This window comes from Semicossyphus pulcher, unplaced genomic scaffold (assembly GCF_022749685.1).
Source record: "Semicossyphus pulcher isolate SPU_LCO1_2020_fin unplaced genomic scaffold, fSemPul1.0.p SCAF_19, whole genome shotgun sequence".
Classification (NCBI taxonomy): Eukaryota; Metazoa; Chordata; class Actinopteri; order Labriformes; family Labridae; genus Semicossyphus; species Semicossyphus pulcher.
Genome location: NW_027211692.1, coordinates 17,438,643 through 17,457,188, shown reverse-complemented (window position 1 = coordinate 17,457,188; position 18,546 = coordinate 17,438,643). Strand labels below are relative to the sequence as shown.

Sequence of the window (18,546 nt, the reverse complement as noted above, 5' to 3'; positions counted from 1 at the left end):
TGTTTCAAGGAAACTATGCTCATAACAACTCATAAGCAGCTGCACCGATGTGTTTGTGCTCACATTTAGCTGTTAAGTGTCTCGCAAGCATTTTGACGTCAGCGTTCCTGGACGGAGCGCTGAAACGCTCCCTCGCCTAATTTGAAGTGTCACTTGGTGCCGTCTGGCATCATCATGGCACAGCGTATGCCCAGGAATTATGACAGTGAAGCTGTAACCGTCTAAAGGATTTTGTTAAACAGCCCTGGAGCACAAGCCAAGGATGGTTCGGTTAGATTTAAGGTGGAAATACAATCCAATTCACAAATTTATGTATCTACAGGAAGCAGCATTGGATAAATGGATTTGACAGTTCTGTACATGGTGATTGGGTGGGTGATGTGCTGTGTACAGAGAGCCTGCCACAACATATTTCACACAGTCAGTCTTATACATTGCACAAGACAGAGCTATGCATAAACACCACACAGACCTAGGCTGATTGCTGCCGTCACACACCAGGCCCCATCATCTCTTTCAGAAACGGAAAGACACCCAAGAACCCAAACACCGCACAGCTCACGCACACCTTTCCTCTCTTTATTTGTTCCTCAGCTGTCCCGCTCTGTGTTTGTGCAATGCTCTTGTGGTTCTGGCTCGCTTGGATCATGCTTTCTTGTGGCTTGGTGCAAGATTCGGGCTATTTTTTGTCCTCTGTCCTATTGTTTTGCTCTCCGTCACCTGCCCGCTCACTGGGTGTGTTGTGCTTTTTCATTTGGCTGTTTAATGTTTGCTTTTCTGCTTGTATTGGATGTTTTGTATGGCACATCAAATATAAATATACACTCATATTTGTGCTGCACTTTTCTCTTTTGACATACGCCGGCTCCACATACGCAGAATGAATAAAATATTACCTGAAAAGGTTCTGCTTGAAAATACTTGCAGATCAGAGAGATTACGCGCTACATAGAAGCCAATATTTACATGAAATTCCTTTCACCCATGTGCTGTTTTAGCACACTTATCATTGGATAAAGACACAGCAGTTACCACAAACACTCACTCAAACACGCCGTCTAAATCACAGCCCCCTGCTGCTGTCACTAACCATTTGCTGTTGCACTGGTGCTTGCTTTTTTTGCTGTTTATTTATTTATTATTTTCCCCTTTTCCTGTGTTCATTGTAATCATGACCTCTCGCTGTTTTAATTTCAGATTTGCATATCCACTTCCACTCCTTCCTCATTTGCATACAGCAAGAATGGCGAGCGGGCATCCCACAGACAAATTCAGTTTCATGTATCAACCAGACACGCACAAGAGGTACGGGGCACGCATGCACACACACTCACATACACACACAAGTACATAATTTCACATGCCCACATTTCCAATGAACAGGTAAGTTGATATAAAAGCACCCGGGATCCTCTTTTGTCAAGATTGTGAGCGTGATGGAGAGAGATGCCTTATGGGAAATGTAGTATAAATGCCCGTGTTAAAAGGCACCTTCACTCCAACCATTTCCAGCACCTCTGGAAATTGCATTGAACACCAGGCAGGTAGAGCTCACACTGTCGTTTAATGCTGCGGTAGTGAAAGTGAGGCAACATTTAGCTAGACGTTTTTAATGCACACAGGAAACTAAACCATTATGTTCAGTGGATCGAAGCGTCCTTATGTTTTCCTGTCAGCACTTGTGCCTTTTTTAAATTCATGCTTATGTTGAGCCTACTTGAGGGTGAGGATTCATTTTTTGTTGTTGCATGCTGACAAAATGCCTCAGCTGGATGTCGCCTTAAAAACCTGAGTTTGGGATTATTGTGGTGTGTGTGTGTGTGTGTGTGTGCGTGTGTATGCTTCATAATCTTAACCATTTTCTTTCCAATTTACATGGCTTATGTCTCTCTCCCCTCCGTTTTTCTTCTCTTCGTGTGTTTCTCTTCTCAGTAAGAACAGGTTATCTTCAGCTATGAATCCAGTCTACAGCCCCGTTCAGCCTGGCACTCCATACGGAAACCCCAAGAACATGGCCTTCACAGGTAAAACTAACACACATTCATCATCCTCAGTACCATCGTTTCTCTTTTTCCACTTATGCACTCCATTTGAAATATCTTTTCAGCCCGTGGCCCTGACCAGTGCAAAATAATTTTGGTAGGAAAAAGGGCCCTTCTTAAAGGGAAACAATAGAGTATTTTTCTCATTTTTGTTATATTCAAAGTGTTTTTATTAGTTTTTCATGTTTTCAAAAAAGTATTTGAAATACAGTTTGACAGATTGCAGTTTTTACCAAGAACCCATCCCAAATTTAACTCTAACCATATACCAGTACAAAGGTTTCATATAAAATGTCCACACATTGCCAAGCAACACACAAACCAAAACAAAAATGCAAAATATGTACAGAAATAAACGTAGACATTACCAATAAGATAAAAAAGAAAAGGGAGGACGGGTTAAATCTATACATTTGAGATGTCCGAGGCATCCATCTTATTCACCTGATTCAATACTGGTTGCCAAATGGTGTAAAACTTGAGGGCACAGCCTTTCGTGGCATACCAATTTCCGTCTAGGGTCAGATGATGCATGAGATTTCTAATCCATAGATTGAAAGTTGTATAAGGCGCTTTCCCACTGGTCAAAAACCCCGCTAACACTCAGCTTTTTTTGCTTTGTGGGAAACAATCAGCATTCAGACCCAGGTCAAATGACTCTGCAGTAGACCCGGGTAATTATCGCCTCGGCTCTGATCGGCATTGATTGGAACACAAAACCCGGGTCAACACGCTAATCTCCGCCCCCTTTCCGGCGCGATGCTATGCTCCGTCTATAACTTCTGCAACTCCTTGTCATCTCAGCTACAAATTCCGCCCGTCTCCGTCCAAGCAGCGCTCAAACATTGTTCCAAATTTGTCGGCACCCAGTTTGATTAACAGACTGAATGAGTAATCGTTACAACCTTGATGAGAAAGGGGTATTAGTCTCCTACTCAGGAGAGTAGCAAAGGCTGTCATACTTTTACTGCATTTGTTGAGCTCAAGATCCTATGATACCACAACAAGTATTGCGATTCGAGACATGCGGGGTTCTATGGATATTTCTATTACGCCAGAGAGAAATTAAATATATATTGCCAAAGAACTGTTAGTTTTGGGCGGAACACCTTAGAAATTCTAATAGAAACATATTAATGTTAAAGGAGCACTAGGGTTTGAGCTTTGATTGACAGGTATTTCATGCATCAAGCTCAAGTGTTTTTTGCTTACATGGCCCTTCTTGGCTCCACTCAGTTGACACACTCTGTCCCGATTTGATGATATTAATAATACCCGAGCTTCAAAAAAGAACTGAACCAGTTGGGATGTCAGTCTACCAGAGAGTATCACACCGTCACACTGTACAGTAACCATGAAGCTGCTTACAAAATAGGCTAAATGCACATCATTCTCTTTCACTTTAAGGACACAAAATACAACATTTCTGTGTCTGCACGTTTCTACAGCAATTTCAGAGAGAAAAAGGTCCCTAACAAACATGAGGTTGCTGGACAGTTTGCAGAAAAAGGTCATAAAATCTAAGTTGTTCAATAAAAAAACCTTTATGCCCCTGATTTTTTTCTGACTCAACACCTTCTGATGTAGAATCCAGAAAGGTCACACAGTGATAAAATACAAACTTGTGAAAAAGTCTCGGACCCATTAGCCTTTCTGGCATTTTCAGCATCAGCGAGAGCTGATGTCGGACAGAAGGTGTTGGGTAAGAGTATAGAAAAGTAGGGGATAATTGTCAGACTGTGTTCACAGTAGTCAGAGGTGTCTTTTCTTCACCTGAGTGAGATTATCAGCCTCCCACAGAGGAAGAAGAGCAGTGTGAACCTTGACGTTGGCCTTAAGATGTAATTGTTTACTTTGAAAGCACAGGCTTTCAGTGCAGAACATGAAGAACAGCTACTCTGGGCTGCAGGAGGGGAAAAATGCTTAGATGTTTTTGAGGGAGTATTTCCAGGCAGAGACCTATTCCTTATACTCGTGAGTTTGAGTAAATAAGCAGTTTACTCATGCAATCTATGTAATTTGATTATTTATATGTGCAAATCTGGCTGATAGTATTGACCTCTTGAATAGCGGAAAAGGAGCCCTTATATATCAATACCACACTGAGTGATCAGCACGTATTAGCAGAAATAAAGTGACACAGGGGGGCTGTAGTAAAACATCGCTGTTGGTATTTTTAATTTGGATTTAAACAAATTAAGTCGTTGTTTATTCAACAAAATCACCTTCACCTGGTTTGTTCATATATTTCAGTCAATATGTTGGCTCTTAGGAATTAAGCAGCTTACAAATCCTACTCAAAATTGAGGCCAAGTCTTGGACTCTTGTTGCTCTGAAACATATTCTGCGGCTACAATTTGATGGATCTGCAGACCAACCAAATGTGGATGATTTCCAAGTTGTCCGTCAGTACACACATGAGCTCATGCAGAGATTATATATCAAACACTGCCAGGATGTTTAATATTACTCGGGTCAACTTGGTAAGATTTAGTGAAACAAACACAACCTTGCTAGTCCTGGGTATATAAGTGAACTAAAACACAGACAGCGTTTTCTGGGCTTTTATCTTATTCATGCAGTTATGCATTTACTTTTTTTTTTGTAGCGTGTCAAAAAGCAGATATGAATGTTTGCAGAAGTCTTAATCATCTCTCCCTTTAGCCTTTTAAAGGATCAAATCTAAACACCTTGTTAATCCTCAGTGCCTTTTATAGGGATGTAACAACATCTGGTGTGTTACTGTCTCATTAAATGTACATCTTTGGATCAATGCATATGACAAATTAAACAAGTGAAAAGATGTTGTTTAAGGTCTTCTGAGCCGTGCGCTGCTGCAGCTGTTTAGCTCCACGTTAAAGGCTCAGCTGTTTCACTCAAGTCTAAAGTGTCATGATCAGTCATCTATTTTAGTACCTAGTTATGTAGTTGATTATTTCTTAATTTATACAATGTGAAAAATGTATATGTTCACTTTCTCAGCCCAATGTGACATCTTCAACTGTCCATCAAACCGTCTGAAACACAAAAGATTTTCAATTTACAATTTTATGAAAAGCAACACAAATTTAAAAAAATGCTCGAATTTATTGAATTATTTATTATTAAAATTGTTATTAATGCTATTTACTGATATTCTGTTTGTTAAATCTTTGGACTTACTCAAAAATATATCGCTGACAATAAAAGCGCTTACGAGACGGATGTTTTGTTTTCGTTAACGGGACGAGACGTGACTAAAATGTTAGTGGTGGGCTGTCTGACATTTAAAATCAATGATACTTTAGTGGCACAAGCCCCAGTTAGAGATAAAGGCTAAACTGTCTCTGTTAACCCAGGCTTTCTACAATTTCGTTAACGAAATTTATGACGACGAATGTTCGTCAACAACCTTTTTTTTCCATGACAAAGACGAGACTTTGACTAGCTAAAAATAGATTGTTGACAATAAAAACTCTGCCGACACGTCCGTTTTGTTTTCGTTAACAAGACGAGACGGGATTAAAATGTTAGTGGTGGGCTGTCTGACATTTAAAATCAATTATATTTTAAAGCCTCCAGCACCAGCTAGAGATAACCGGTATCACAGGGTGGTTATGAACTTTCTGTGTTAAAACAGACTTGCTGCTTCAGGCTGTGTGCGCGCTCACAGAAATAGGGCTGTTATACACATCATTTGACGCTTCTTCTGCACTAAAGAGAAGCGATGATAAAAAGTTAGGACCAAGCATAAAAACGTAATCCAGCTTCCTTTTTAGATGCTGTATCTTCATCATTCTTTTACTGTGTGGATGATCTGCTGAAATGTAAAGTGTTAATTCTACTCAAGAAAACAGGTAAAAACAAGAAGAGGGAGACTGGATGGTGGTGTCATATTTTTAAGTGAGAAAACGTTCTGACTAAAATGTGATGACTTTATAGACTAAAAATGGACTAAAATGTTTTGAGTTTTTGTTGACTAAAACTAGACTAAAAGGTCAAAATGTGACTAGAATTTTTGTCCTAAGACTTAGACTACATCTATAATAGCTGCCAAAATTAACACTGTTATCAAACAGGCCACATCATTATGTGTATTCTATAATGAAAATCCACTGACAAGTCTAAGTACAGATCAGTAAACCATCACAGACTCTGCAGCAGATATGTATCAGATCTGTTCCCTCTGACTGTGGCTCACATGCAGCCGCAGACAGCAGCCAAAGCTACATATAGCAGAGGTGCAAAGCTACAGAACAGTGTGTGAGATTGACTGCCAATAATAGCAGGAGTGAGCAGCACTTCTCTCACTTACATACTCTCCTGCTTCTCCTCCCTTCCTCCCTCTTTGCCTCGCTCTGTCGAACACACACCTTTAATCACTAAAAGCTCTTTCTCAGGTCAAAATCTGCCTCGTTTGTTTGTGTGTATAATTGATGACGCACAAGAGTGTGTGTGTGGTGTGTGTGTGTGTGTGTGCCCCACCTGCACGTGTCTGAGTGCGTCGCTAATGTTTCTGCATTTATCTCCTCCCACACCATATTGGCAGGTGTGTCTCGTCTGTATGTAAGACGCATTCAGCCGACTGTGTTATTGGTGCAGACATTTTTTTAATGAGCGCCATCTGTGCACATCCTGCTCCAAACCAAATACTCCTCTACCTGTGTGTGTGTGTGTGTGATGGGGGTGTCTTTGTTGTGTACATCTTTGGTCCTCTCTGTTTGTTAAGCTCTGGTTTCAGATATTTTCTCTCTCATCTGTGATGTCCTGCAGGCTATCCAGGAGGGTATCCTGCCACGGCTCCCACCTACACACCCAACCTCTATCAAACAGGCAGTCCTGGGTATCCACCAGGTGAGCCCCAACACACACACCGACACACATAGACAAACCATTTGATGACTTTGTTTACGTTTAACAAGGCAGTATCCTGGGATAAATTGCTGTCAGTTTGCCCCAATAGTTAGGAGTTAATTAGTGGGATGTTTGTCATTTTTTCAAGTAAAAAAATCAGACATAAAAGAGTGCAGAGTCTGTAAAAAGAGATTAGTGCAAACCTGTCTGTATAAGTGTTACACGGTTACTGTTTTTAATAGGACCTCAGTAAGAAATTCTTAATTGGAAAATTTCAGGCCAAAGCCGATAAATATACCAAGTTTGGTTGTTGTGAATAATGAAAACAGTAGGTAGGATGTTTTTAAAATAACCATGTATAAACTGAAGAACCATGGCCAATTAATGTGGCACCATTTAGTCTTGAATAACATTTGGTGATATTTTAAATCATGCGTATGACTCATGTTTTTAATAATGAAGTTCAGACACAGAAGGAGTTGAGTAATGAGCTGTTGTGAAATGAAACTTAGTTTTTAGGTTGAGGCTAAGAAAACCTTTGTGTCGAATGATAACACACTTGAAAGCGGACGATCTGTAACTGCTTACCCAACCTTATGCAAATCAGCATGTGACTCATTTGTGATTCAAACTTTGTGAATCAAACATTGCTCAGAAATTAAATCATCACTTATGAGTAAACATGTATTTATATTTAGATTAATCATAAGGCTGTTTAGAGCTCCACACAGGTTTCAGTAATGTGAAGGCAGTGTGGATTGAGTGGTGATCCCGGCCGGAAGGACATTGATGGTGGAGGAATGGGAAGGCAGCCAGTAACAGCTGCCAGTGGCCTTATAGCAGCAGATACGTACTCTGCTGGGGTTCAGAGTCTGGTCCCCGCAGCAGATGGGGATAACAGTTGCCCTCCTGATATGGTGCGTCTGTATAGATATAGATAGTTGAGTGTGGCGGGGTCTTGAACCCTTAAACGGTCCAGTTTGACCTCACTCGGGCTCGTATTTCTTAATGTAGAAACATTAGAATGACACAGTTTGCATTTTAAAATTGATTATTTGATATTATGTGAATTTGTTTGGTTAAAATTTGAGGCACCGGATTAACACACAGGCACGCAAGACCAGACAGCCAAATAACAACTAAAAGATCAAAGTGAAAACTGAAGAGTGGAATTACTCTGCAATCAATTATTCAACAAGATTTTAGTTCAATAGGAGACATGCTCATGACTTACAAGATGATTTATAGGTGCTTCCAGACAAAAGAATTTGGGGATAAACTGGAAATGAGCGAGAAGAACAAAAGGTCCTTTTATGAAGACATGAGTGAATGTCTCATAAATTGATTAAAAATGTGTCTTTTGGAAGCTTTAATTATATTAAACAACAATATGCTATTAATGTTATAAACAAGCATTGCTACGAGTATTGTTTCCTCTTCTCCTGAATTTTAAGTATCTAACCGAGGCAGGATGGGTTTGTAGATTTCATCTGTGCTGCCTTTGAAGCCCCTCTCCTCCTGTCCCCTCCCCCCAGTGTGGTTTTGTCTTTTGGAAGTCTAACAAAGTATCAGGTATGCTTTGGCAAAGCCCACTGAGCTTTGTTCCGACAAAAGACCTGAACCTAATTACTGATGCTGTTGTTTAAATCTGCGGTGTTAATGCCTGTCTGCTGATCTCTTTCTTTGCATTCTGCGGTGCTTAATGTATGGTGAAATTAAAGTGTTTAGATTTCGTGTCGACCTCCACACAAGGCAGCTGCGGTCTGATTAGAAACGAGTCTTGGTCAATGTCATTATTTCTCAAGATCACTGAATAGAGGGACTGTTTTCTATCAGCGGAGCTTTTGTGTAATTGTCACACACCATTGTCCTCTGATGCCCTGCATCCATGTTGGAGCGGCGGACGTGTGTGAGAGTATGCACACACGCACTTTTAGACACACAGAGCAGCTCCAGCATCTCTTTGTTCCCTTGTCCTTGTGTGAGAGAAGCGCTTTCATAAGCTCCGCAGCAGCAACTAGCTAGTAGCATGTTTGACCTTCAGGCTCCTCCCAGTGGCCGTTGAGAGGTACTGCAGCACACAGAGCAGAGCCCACTGAACAGCAGACGTTCATGCAATGCTCGGAAGAAGATGCCTTCACTGTCCGACAGCTGAACTCGTGCTTTTCTACTTTTTGATGGTGTGAGTTTTAAACCGAGGCTTTGCTAAAATATTGTTTAAACGTTTTTTTTCTTTAGCACTTGTTTTAATGGGTTGCTTGAATGTATATGGTCCATAAAACTATTTAATATACTCCCTATACATTGACAAAAAGCTACTCTGTTTGGCAGCCAAAAAAGCAGAAATCCCACCTGTACAGAAAAATGCTTAGACTGGCTAAATGTGGATTTTTAAGACTCACGGGCCCTAAAGCTATATTGTTTTGAGACTAAGAGCTCTATTAAAAGACAGCACCTGTCCCCATCTGGTGGACTTTGTAGGAAATGCAAAAAATAAAAAGATACATTTGAATGGGGCTGCAACTATAAATTATTATTTCGTTATTGATACTTCTCCAAATTTGTTTTTGATTAATAGAATTATAACTCTGTGTTCTATAACACATTATAAATATGTGAAAACATGTCAATGTAATGTCATCAAATGTTTTGTCAGAACAACGGTCTAAAACCCCCAAAGAAATAGTTTATTATAATGTAAGATAAGGAAAAACAGCCTGATCCCTCTCTTTTCTCCTTCAAATGTTTGGACATACTGTTTTAAACATTAAATTAATTATCAAATTGAATCTGTTGATTGATTCATCAGTTTATTGTTGCAGCTCTAATTTTGAAAAAGGGCATAAAAAAGATGGATTTCAGTGTTTAAGAAGCTGGTTTGATTATCCAGATTTCTGCAGTTTACCAGTAGGAACACTGGTCCACATCTGAAACTACAGTATTGCTGGCTCAACTTCTTCACTTGACACATATTTAAAGACAGCATTTAACAGTATACAGAACGGACTTAGACCCTGAATTAGAGTATTTAGGTGATTATTTTCTGCAATCTCACTTAAAAAGGGAAAAAAAGGGAAGTTCTGAGTTGTCTTTCAGGTGGGTTAAACATGATGAATTGTAATAGAGAATGGTTAGAGAATTACCCCCAGACTCTGCAGGGTCCCCTTCAGCTCCCCAGAGGATTTTAGCGTCTTAAAGCTCATTGTTCTGGTTTTATCAACTTAAATGCCTTTCTTCAATTTCACTGCACTCGTCTGAGTCATCTCCAGACAAACCTCGTACACTATTATCCCAGGAGACAAATAAGTTGACAGATTGGAAGCGTAGCATTTAGCATCTGACAGGCTAAAGACCTACCTCAGGAGATGTTGGCTAACAAAACAGAGCGAAAACATGGTTGAATATTTGACTTAAAACTCCAAATAAATTCTAAATAAGAAACTGTTTCCCAACCAGTTCTCAATATAAACATAAAAGTAATGGGTCACTTTTGTGCTTACAGCTTGTTGCACTCAAGATGAGCCGGTGTAGGCAAAACAAAATCAAATATGTGCTTCGTTGACATATGTATTAATCAACCTTCTTTCTCCCCGCTTTCTTTCCTTTTGAATGTTTGTAGGATATACTTCAGCAGGCACCCCATACAAAGTGCCCCCCACTCAGTCCAATGGAGCACCCCCACCCTACACCCCAACCCCCACCCCATACCCAACAGCCATGTACCCCATCCGCAGTGCCTACCCTCAGCAGAACTTATACGCACAGGTAAGTGGAGACGCACTCTGCAGCCTGATACTGGAAAGTGTTGTCGTTTTGCATCTGTTCGTCTGGCAGTGCGGTTTAATTAAATCACAACAGATAGATATGCCCGTAATTTTTTTTCTTTTTTAGTTGCTTACACAAAACAGCTTGTTGATGCAATTGGGTGAAAAAAAATTATCAAATGATCTTTGATCTTTGCAAAAGCTCTGAATTTTAGCTTTAAGCTTTTTTTAGGGGCTATTGGGCAGATAGGCTTTGTTTAGTTGCTTTTTTTGAGGGGTAACTGCACATAAAGGTCAAAGACAAAGCCATTATTTTGTTCTTTTAAGCATCTGTTTCCGTCAAGCTTTTAAATGATTTAATGCTCATTTGAAAGGAAATTTGCAGAAGCAGAAAAAAAAGACCAGAAAATGCCAGAAAGGAAAGACGCCTGTCTACAAAGCAGAAGCGTTTTTCTTCTCTTGTTCCTGCAGTTAATCCTTCTTTTTTTTTTTGAAGTCCTTCAAATAAAATAACCATCACATAACACACTCACACAAACCGTCTCTCCCGTGTTCATCCGACAGGGAGCGTACTACACCCAGCCCGTGTATGCGGCTCAGCCACATGTGATCCATCACACCACCGTGGTGCAGCCTAACAGCATCCCCTCCACAGCCCTCTACCCTGCTCCCGTCCCTGTACCTGCTCCTCGCAACAATGGCATGGCTGCTATGGGGATGGTGGCCGGGACAACCATGGCCATGAGTGCAGGTAGGACCAGAAACGCATACTGCAAAGTGATGGCTGTGATTGTGCGTCATTCATGTATGCTGGGGATAATTTCTTGCACTTGCACAGACATGTTTGTTTGAGCTCACTGAATGTGTGTGCCAGTGTTGTGTTTCTAGCTCTCTTTTGTTTAGTTGTACGTATTTCATAGACTTAATGTGCTCGGCAGGGTCAGGTATGTGTGTATCCTCAAACAATAGTGTATGAATCAGAGCTTAAAAGGACAGACACAAAGCCTGCATAGCTGTTCAGCAGATGGATTCAAAAGTGTCTCCAGCTCATTAACGGTGTTGTTAACTTCCTGTAGGGACCCTGCTGACAACGCCCCAGCACGCCCAGATTGGAGGACACCCAGTTACTGTGCCAACCTACAGGCCCCAAGGGACACCTGGGTACAGCTACGTACCGCCTCACTGGTAGAGCCCACCCATCATGTGAGTGTGTGCCCTCCTGCTGCTCGTTTGTTTCTCTTTGAGATGTTCCTCGGCACCCCAATTTTCTCTCCTCCATCTGTCTCCTCCCTCCCCTCCCCCTCTCCCCTTTTCATTCCTTTTTTGTTCCTCCGTCGTCTCTCCGACTTGAACAAACTGTGCCGCCTCACATTTCTTCTCCTGAGAGGCCCCGCGCTCCGTCTTAAATCAACCGCCAATGTGTACCTCTGCTCTTCTTTCCCACCAGATCTGGAGTCCGCCATCGTATGCAACTGCTCAAATCTTACACGGGCTCCCACTGGTTACCACGGGAACTCGGCACCTGTCTGCAAGAACAAAACTAAAGTGCAACAGCCACTTTACTATTATTGTTATTGTTATTATGCGACATTCTCTAACTTTTTTTTTTTTTAAAGCTGCTTTTGTTTTTTATTTTTTCTCTGTTCATTTGCCAACCAGTCATTACCTTATTTTGTATTTTTTTTTTTTTTTTTTATTTCCACACTTTACTTTGCTGCGTCTGTCATTGGAACTCCAGAAGGACTCTTGACCAATCACGGGTGTCCGTTGCTCCTGTTTCTGTGTTGTGCTGGTGTGTGTGGTCCTTCCTGCTGCTGCTCAGTTGGCTGGAAAATAATCGGGCACTTACTCCTCATTATCATCTCCATCATCGGTCACTACAAAGACTTATTGACTTATGCTGCCAAATTTTCTAACGACTAGGTATCAGCACAGGGTTTAACTTTAATTATTCTTTTAACCACCTTTACATTTTCTACCTTTTGTTCTTCCTTCCTCTTCATCATTCTTTAATTCCTTTTTATTAATTTCCAGTTTAATCTCAGTCGTCTTCCAGCGCGTAGCTGTCAGTCCGTCAGCAGTCAGTCAATCATGCCCGTTACGTCTCCTTGCGAGTGCTGTGTCGCTCTGAGCAGAGCACTTACAGACCATTACCCATCATGCTGCGTGTCCAACTGTGTCCACATTCGCGTAGTAGCTACTACACACTAGGAAAACGCCTACTTCATGCTACATACTATGCAGGCTAGTATGTTGTGACACAAATCTTAACCTTAGCGTAGGTCAATACTTTCAGAAAATGTGCAAGTATTTATAAACAATGTGTCAGCAGCATGGGTGGTGGTGATCTCACACGCACACACACAGGGGCTCCTGTGGTGTGTCAGAAAACATCACTTAGTGGCACTTACTGTACAAAACCTCCAGTTATGTTGTTACTGATCAACACACACACACAACATGGATTTCTATGGGTGTGCATGGCATACAGCGGAGAAGGAGTTTAAAGGGATTGTGTCGGCGCTAGAGAGGAGAGCAGGAGGAGACGAGGAGAGCAGATGACAAGGAAGGAGGAGGGGGAGGAGGTCCCGTATTCACAGTCTGGCAATTCTTTCAAGGTACAAGACATTTGAGTTTGTGACGGCTCACCTGCAAGAGACTGCACAAACACTCTGCTCTTTTTTGCACTACATGTATTGTACATTGACTCCTCACTGTGATTACATCGTCTCCTCCTCCTTTTCTTTCTTATAACCAAACACTCGACAGATCGAAACACAGACTCTTGAGTAAACAGTTCATAATGGACCAGTCAATAAATGTGCTGATTGATGGATAGGATTCATTCCACTCGTCCATTCCACGGTGCCGTGAGCTGGAAAGAGCAACCCGATGACATGGATGAATGGTTGTGCACCACGTTTGGGAAGAGATGGGGTCCAATCAGAAGGCTGTAGTGTTTTTACAACAGGTCCGTGTCATTCTCAGAATTGGAGTCAAAATTGCAACTTTTTTTAGTGTGAATTGCAGAGGCAAAATACTCTTGTCTAAAACCAGAAAGAGTGCGGACCACTGATAACTGACTGGGTTAAACCTGGCGCAGTCCAGGTTGGGGTCTGACGCACTCAAATATGATCTCCAGGAGCTACTGTAAAATCCGGAATATAAGTCGCATCGAAATATGAGACGTTTTGGGGGGTATCCCAGAAGAAAATAGCTATTTATTAATAAAAACGTGTATACAAGTTATTCCAAGACTATTTCAATTTATTTTCATTTGAAACACATTTAAAATACACACAAATTATAGCCTACCATCTGTTTTCGCCACATCGAGTTTGCAATCCTGCTAGCTACCGGTGCGGTAGTTAGCTCAGCCGACGTAAAGTTAATTGTTGTGATCAACTGCGCATGTCCGTGACGAAGCTTTAGATTATAGCGCCATCAGCGCCGTAAAATACCGTAACACAATAAGATACCTCTTTGCATTTTATACTGGTATATTGGTCGCACCGGTATATAGGACGCAGCCCACTGTTTAGATGGGGAAAAAAAGGATTACTAGAGCGTCTTATACACCAAATTTTACGGTAATTAGAAGGAGGCTTTTTAAACTTTTAGCCATTTTAATTAAAGAGAATCATCCGTTTGCTCCTCTGTGCTTTATTCTGCAGGAGTCACAGACTTACACGTATCTGCATTAAAACTCCATATTTAAAACAAATCCAGCATAAACCTTATAAGGATAATATTTGAGCCGATGAGACATGGACCATATACAGCCGCTTTCCGTTGCCTTTTTATGCTTACACATTAAAATACAAAAGCATTTATGTACATGCAATTGGCATTCGCAGCCACAGTATGATGATCTTAATCAAACACTGGGGTTTAATATTAGGATTTAATATTCAGGATATAAAAAAAAAAGAGACAAAATAAGACTCAAACAATAACTTCATGAATCTGTCGAGTGCAGATCGGTATAGCAAACAGCATTTACTTCGCAGGTATGTAGATGAAGTGGTTTGATATTGCAATAAAATAAGAGGGAACGCCTCCAACTGTTAACACAGTGATTATTTTATCAGCGTTTTGAATTGATTTTTAAAAAGACAGCTTATCATTGTAATCTCTAAGTATGGATTACAGGCTCTGTATGCAGCCTCCATTCAATAATTATTACACTTACTGCTAAGAAGAGTAGAACATATCAAGAATTTGGGTATTGAATAACTTTGTGAGGAAATATTGCACAAACATAAGACAAAAAAAAAAACTTGATGACTATAATTTAATGCTAAGTAACAGGTACCTAGGCTTTGTAGTGCAGGTGGGAGGAAGAAGCAATTTATATTGTAATTAAGAATAAAACAATAAGGAGTGTTTGAGGTATTCTTAGTCCTGATGTTTGTACACTAGTAGGTAAATTCTCAAGAAAATATGGCATCACGCTGCTGTCGGATGAAAACAGTCGCTCTTTGAACTTTATTTTTAAATCCACCCTTATATTTCAGAAGATATAAGGATCTTGTAAAACAGAAAAACACAGAAGCAGTTTTCTTGCGACAGCAGTGATGTCACTCGTCATTAGGATTTATTTAACCAACCACTACTTCTGTCAGTATTTTGCAATTAAATCTTATGGAGTTTTGTTCTTTTTCCTTCCTTTCCTCTGGTCAATTGAGCATAATGGGTATGCATAATATTCAGGTGTATTACACTATAGCATTGGATCTCTAAGTTTAAAAAAAAAAATGCAGTATATTTATACAGCAAGTGGTACAGTAATGTATTTCTAGCTAAGCATGGTTGCATCAGTGTGGCAGCTACTGTTTGTGCTTTTAATGGTTTCTTTCACCTCCTCTTCTGCATCTCTGTCCGCTGTGTTTGTGTCACCGAAGGAGAATTTCAGACCAGGTCTAGGAAATTCTCCTCAACAAATTCCCACTTTTTTTTTTTTAAACATTGACTGAATTTACAGATCTCGAGGAAGCAGAACTGAAATGGACGGCATCCTCTTTTTTTTGACTGAAAAGAAGGTTACCGTGATATTTTGGGAGCCATCTTTGCAGTCCATTTCTTTTCTGTAGATGCAAACGTATATTGAACGATGTCTTGAACACCCTCGGCCTCCGCCTCCTTTTATTCTGTGCCATATTTCACCGACAGTTCAGTAAATATTAGTTTCTTCTCCTAAGTAACTGGTGAATTCTGCGTCCTTGTTGCGTCTAGCTTCCTGTGATTCTGTGTTTTCCTATTGCTGTCCTATTTCTCACTTTGTTGTTGATGCATATTGCCTGTCTCACTTTTATCTTTCTTACTGTATCCTCCGTGTTTAACCTATTTTCACTACTCTCCTCACAGGCCATTTTGCATCCCTGTAACTATTCAAAACCAATCCCTTTTAAGGATGCAAAATGATGCATATCCACTTTCAAACATTTTCTTTTCATCATCTGCTCTCACAGTCGAACGTCTTTTGTTTTTCTGACCTTTGCAACCCTCACCACCCCGCCTCAGCAGCAGTCATATTGAGCTATGTTATAGTCATTCAATTGGGGTCAGTAATGGCTGTAGTGTCTATTTTTTGACGTTCTAGAGAACTCCATTGAGCCTTTTTTTACACTAGATGTCGCCAGTGACGAAGTCTGGATTCTGTTTTACCACGGCTCGGATGTTGGAGCCAAAATAAGGATTTTGAAAGTGTTTTGAGCACTAAGATATTTTGCGGGGTGGTCTTTTCCAAATTAAATGTCCTTTTTTAGGACATTTTAGACAATAAAAACATGGTGTTAATTCCAATTCTAAGGAGGAGATGATAATTTTTATAGTTAAGCGTTAATAAGAGGGACTTTTTTCTAGGCCGAGGACCAATGCTCTTAAAAACTGTAAAATAGGGGATCAGTAGAGAGGCAGACCCACAGAGAATTGGGGATAGTCGGAGGTTAAACCTCTTCGGCAGAGGAGGTTTTTTTAATGGCGGTGAAACTGCTTCCTCATTTCACTCCATTCCCTGCCTCTCATTTCTTTCAATTTGCACTTAAATGAAATCAGACAGTTGAAACACTCTGATGTGTTTAGAGGGAAAAATGCAAAGTTGTCTTAATCATGCATCATCTTTTTATCATCCGTCATTCAGTCCTCTGACATCGAATGGTGGGAACTTAAATGAGCATTACTCTGGTTTTTCTTTCACATGCGACCAGATTCATTCATAACACCTCTCCTTCCCTCTTCCCTCTTCCCTCTCTCTCTTCCTTTTTTTGCCTTGCAGTTGCAAAGTCTTACTTTCTTTCATGAGTATAAATTAAAACACTACTATCACAGTGAATAGTAGGCTCTTAAATGTCTTTGATGTTCTGCTGCAGCTTTTTAATTTGAATTTGTCAGATATCTCTTAGTTTAATTTGACACTAAATGTGATGCAAAAAGTGGAAATTCCTTGTCTTCCAAAAAAAGCATACTCGCATCCTTTCCCCCCCCTGGATCGAGTATTAGGAACAACCCCCATCTTTTGGAAGTTTTAGTTTGGTACCCAGTTTGCACATGCTATGGTATATCTGTTACCGTAAGGTTGTGTTTGAAACAGAAGCCCAACGTCTGTTCAGCGTTGAGAGAAGTGAATTGTATGTTAGCTATTTGGTCCAGAGTGACGGACCAGCGTCAGGCTTGTGATATGAAGTGTAAATCTGTTTTTAATTTTTGTTTTTTTATGTTTTTTTGTTGTTGAGGGTTTTTTTTTAAAGATCAGTTAGTGATCTTAGTACTATAACTAAGCCAAGTTTGTAATTGTATATTTACTGTAAAATGTAGAACATTGAATAACTATTAAAATTTTCCTATAAAAGGAAGATTGTCTGGTGTGACTGTTTTTTCAGAATTTATTCACATTTATAATTTTCCCTGTTTTTGAGTACGTGACTTTTAGGGGAAAAAACAAAGGGATGCATGTCCAGACTGGTGTCGAAAATATGCATGAATCTATCTTAAAGTGAGCCTGATACTTATTCACTTTGTAATTTAAAAAAAAAAGGTGATAGCACAAAATCGCTTTTCCAGTAAATGACACAATAGTTGGTTAACAGAGGTCACAGCCTCACCCATTTACAGAACGCCTGCTCTATTAAAGGGGCACGGCTTTAAAGGTCTGCGTGAGTCACAGAATAATTTGCTTTATTAAAGTAAAGTTTTGCTCTCAGACAAATGCACACTTCACTCTGAATTCTGTTGTCATGCAAACACAAATTTTGGAGTGGCTTCAATGGTGGTGTTATGTGTATAATGTAACAATAGCCATGTTGGTTCTCTGTATATATTCGGCACATGTTTGGGTAACAGCAGGATCCACACAAAATAAAACAAGTAATGTTTTTATTTAGTTTATCAGTTTTACATGACTAAAAAGTCCATTACTTATTTATTGACAATTGAAAACTCCTGAGAGTGACCTGATGACATCAGTTCAAGAACTAAAGTTCACAAAACCGACTTTTTCAGGTTTAAAAATGAACCTCTTAAAATCAACTGATATTCTACTTCCCAACTTAAAGGCGCTGTGTGTAGGCAAATTCAACTTGACATAAATTCCCTGACACTGTCGCGAAAGCCATTCAGCGTTCAAATTTCCCGACTTCCTCGAATGCATCAGAAATGATTGACCCAACCTCTGCTCAACAAACGAGCATTTTAAAAGTAGTTTTCTTCTCCTCTTGAGGACAGACCTGACAAAGCTTAATTTCTACTTTTTACAAATTTGCATATTGTTATTGTGAAATTTCAGCAAAGGTAAGACCCGTTAATAAATCACAAGAAAAACGGGTTATTTTTCTGCATACTATGCAGCACGCGGAAAAGGAAGTCTTCGTCGCTAACCGCCGGCTAATCCAGACACGCCCGATATGTTC

At 40.1% G+C, this 18,546-nt stretch overlaps 1 protein-coding gene across 2 annotated transcripts in view; it reads left to right on the top strand.

The window, feature by feature from the left end:
- The window catches only part of fam168a (family with sequence similarity 168 member A), a 31,776-nt gene extending 14,283 nt beyond the window's left edge, over window positions 1–17,493 (top strand). The window contains exons 2-8 of one of the 2 annotated variants that reach the window (XM_069668270.1): window positions 1,198–1,305; window positions 1,933–2,024; window positions 6,795–6,875; window positions 10,495–10,640; window positions 11,204–11,390; window positions 11,716–11,842; window positions 12,087–17,493. In XM_069668270.1, the coding sequence (XP_069524371.1) occupies window positions 1,244–1,305; window positions 1,933–2,024; window positions 6,795–6,875; window positions 10,495–10,640; window positions 11,204–11,390; window positions 11,716–11,828 (681 nt within the window). In that variant the 5' untranslated portion in view covers window positions 1,198–1,243 and the 3' untranslated portion in view covers window positions 11,829–11,842; window positions 12,087–17,493. The remainder of the gene's footprint in view (window positions 1–1,197; window positions 1,306–1,932; window positions 2,025–6,794; window positions 6,876–10,494; window positions 10,641–11,203; window positions 11,391–11,715; window positions 11,843–12,086) is intronic. The other variant, XM_069668271.1, reaches the window with a different exon arrangement.
- Window positions 17,494–18,546: the final 1,053 nt, after the last annotated feature.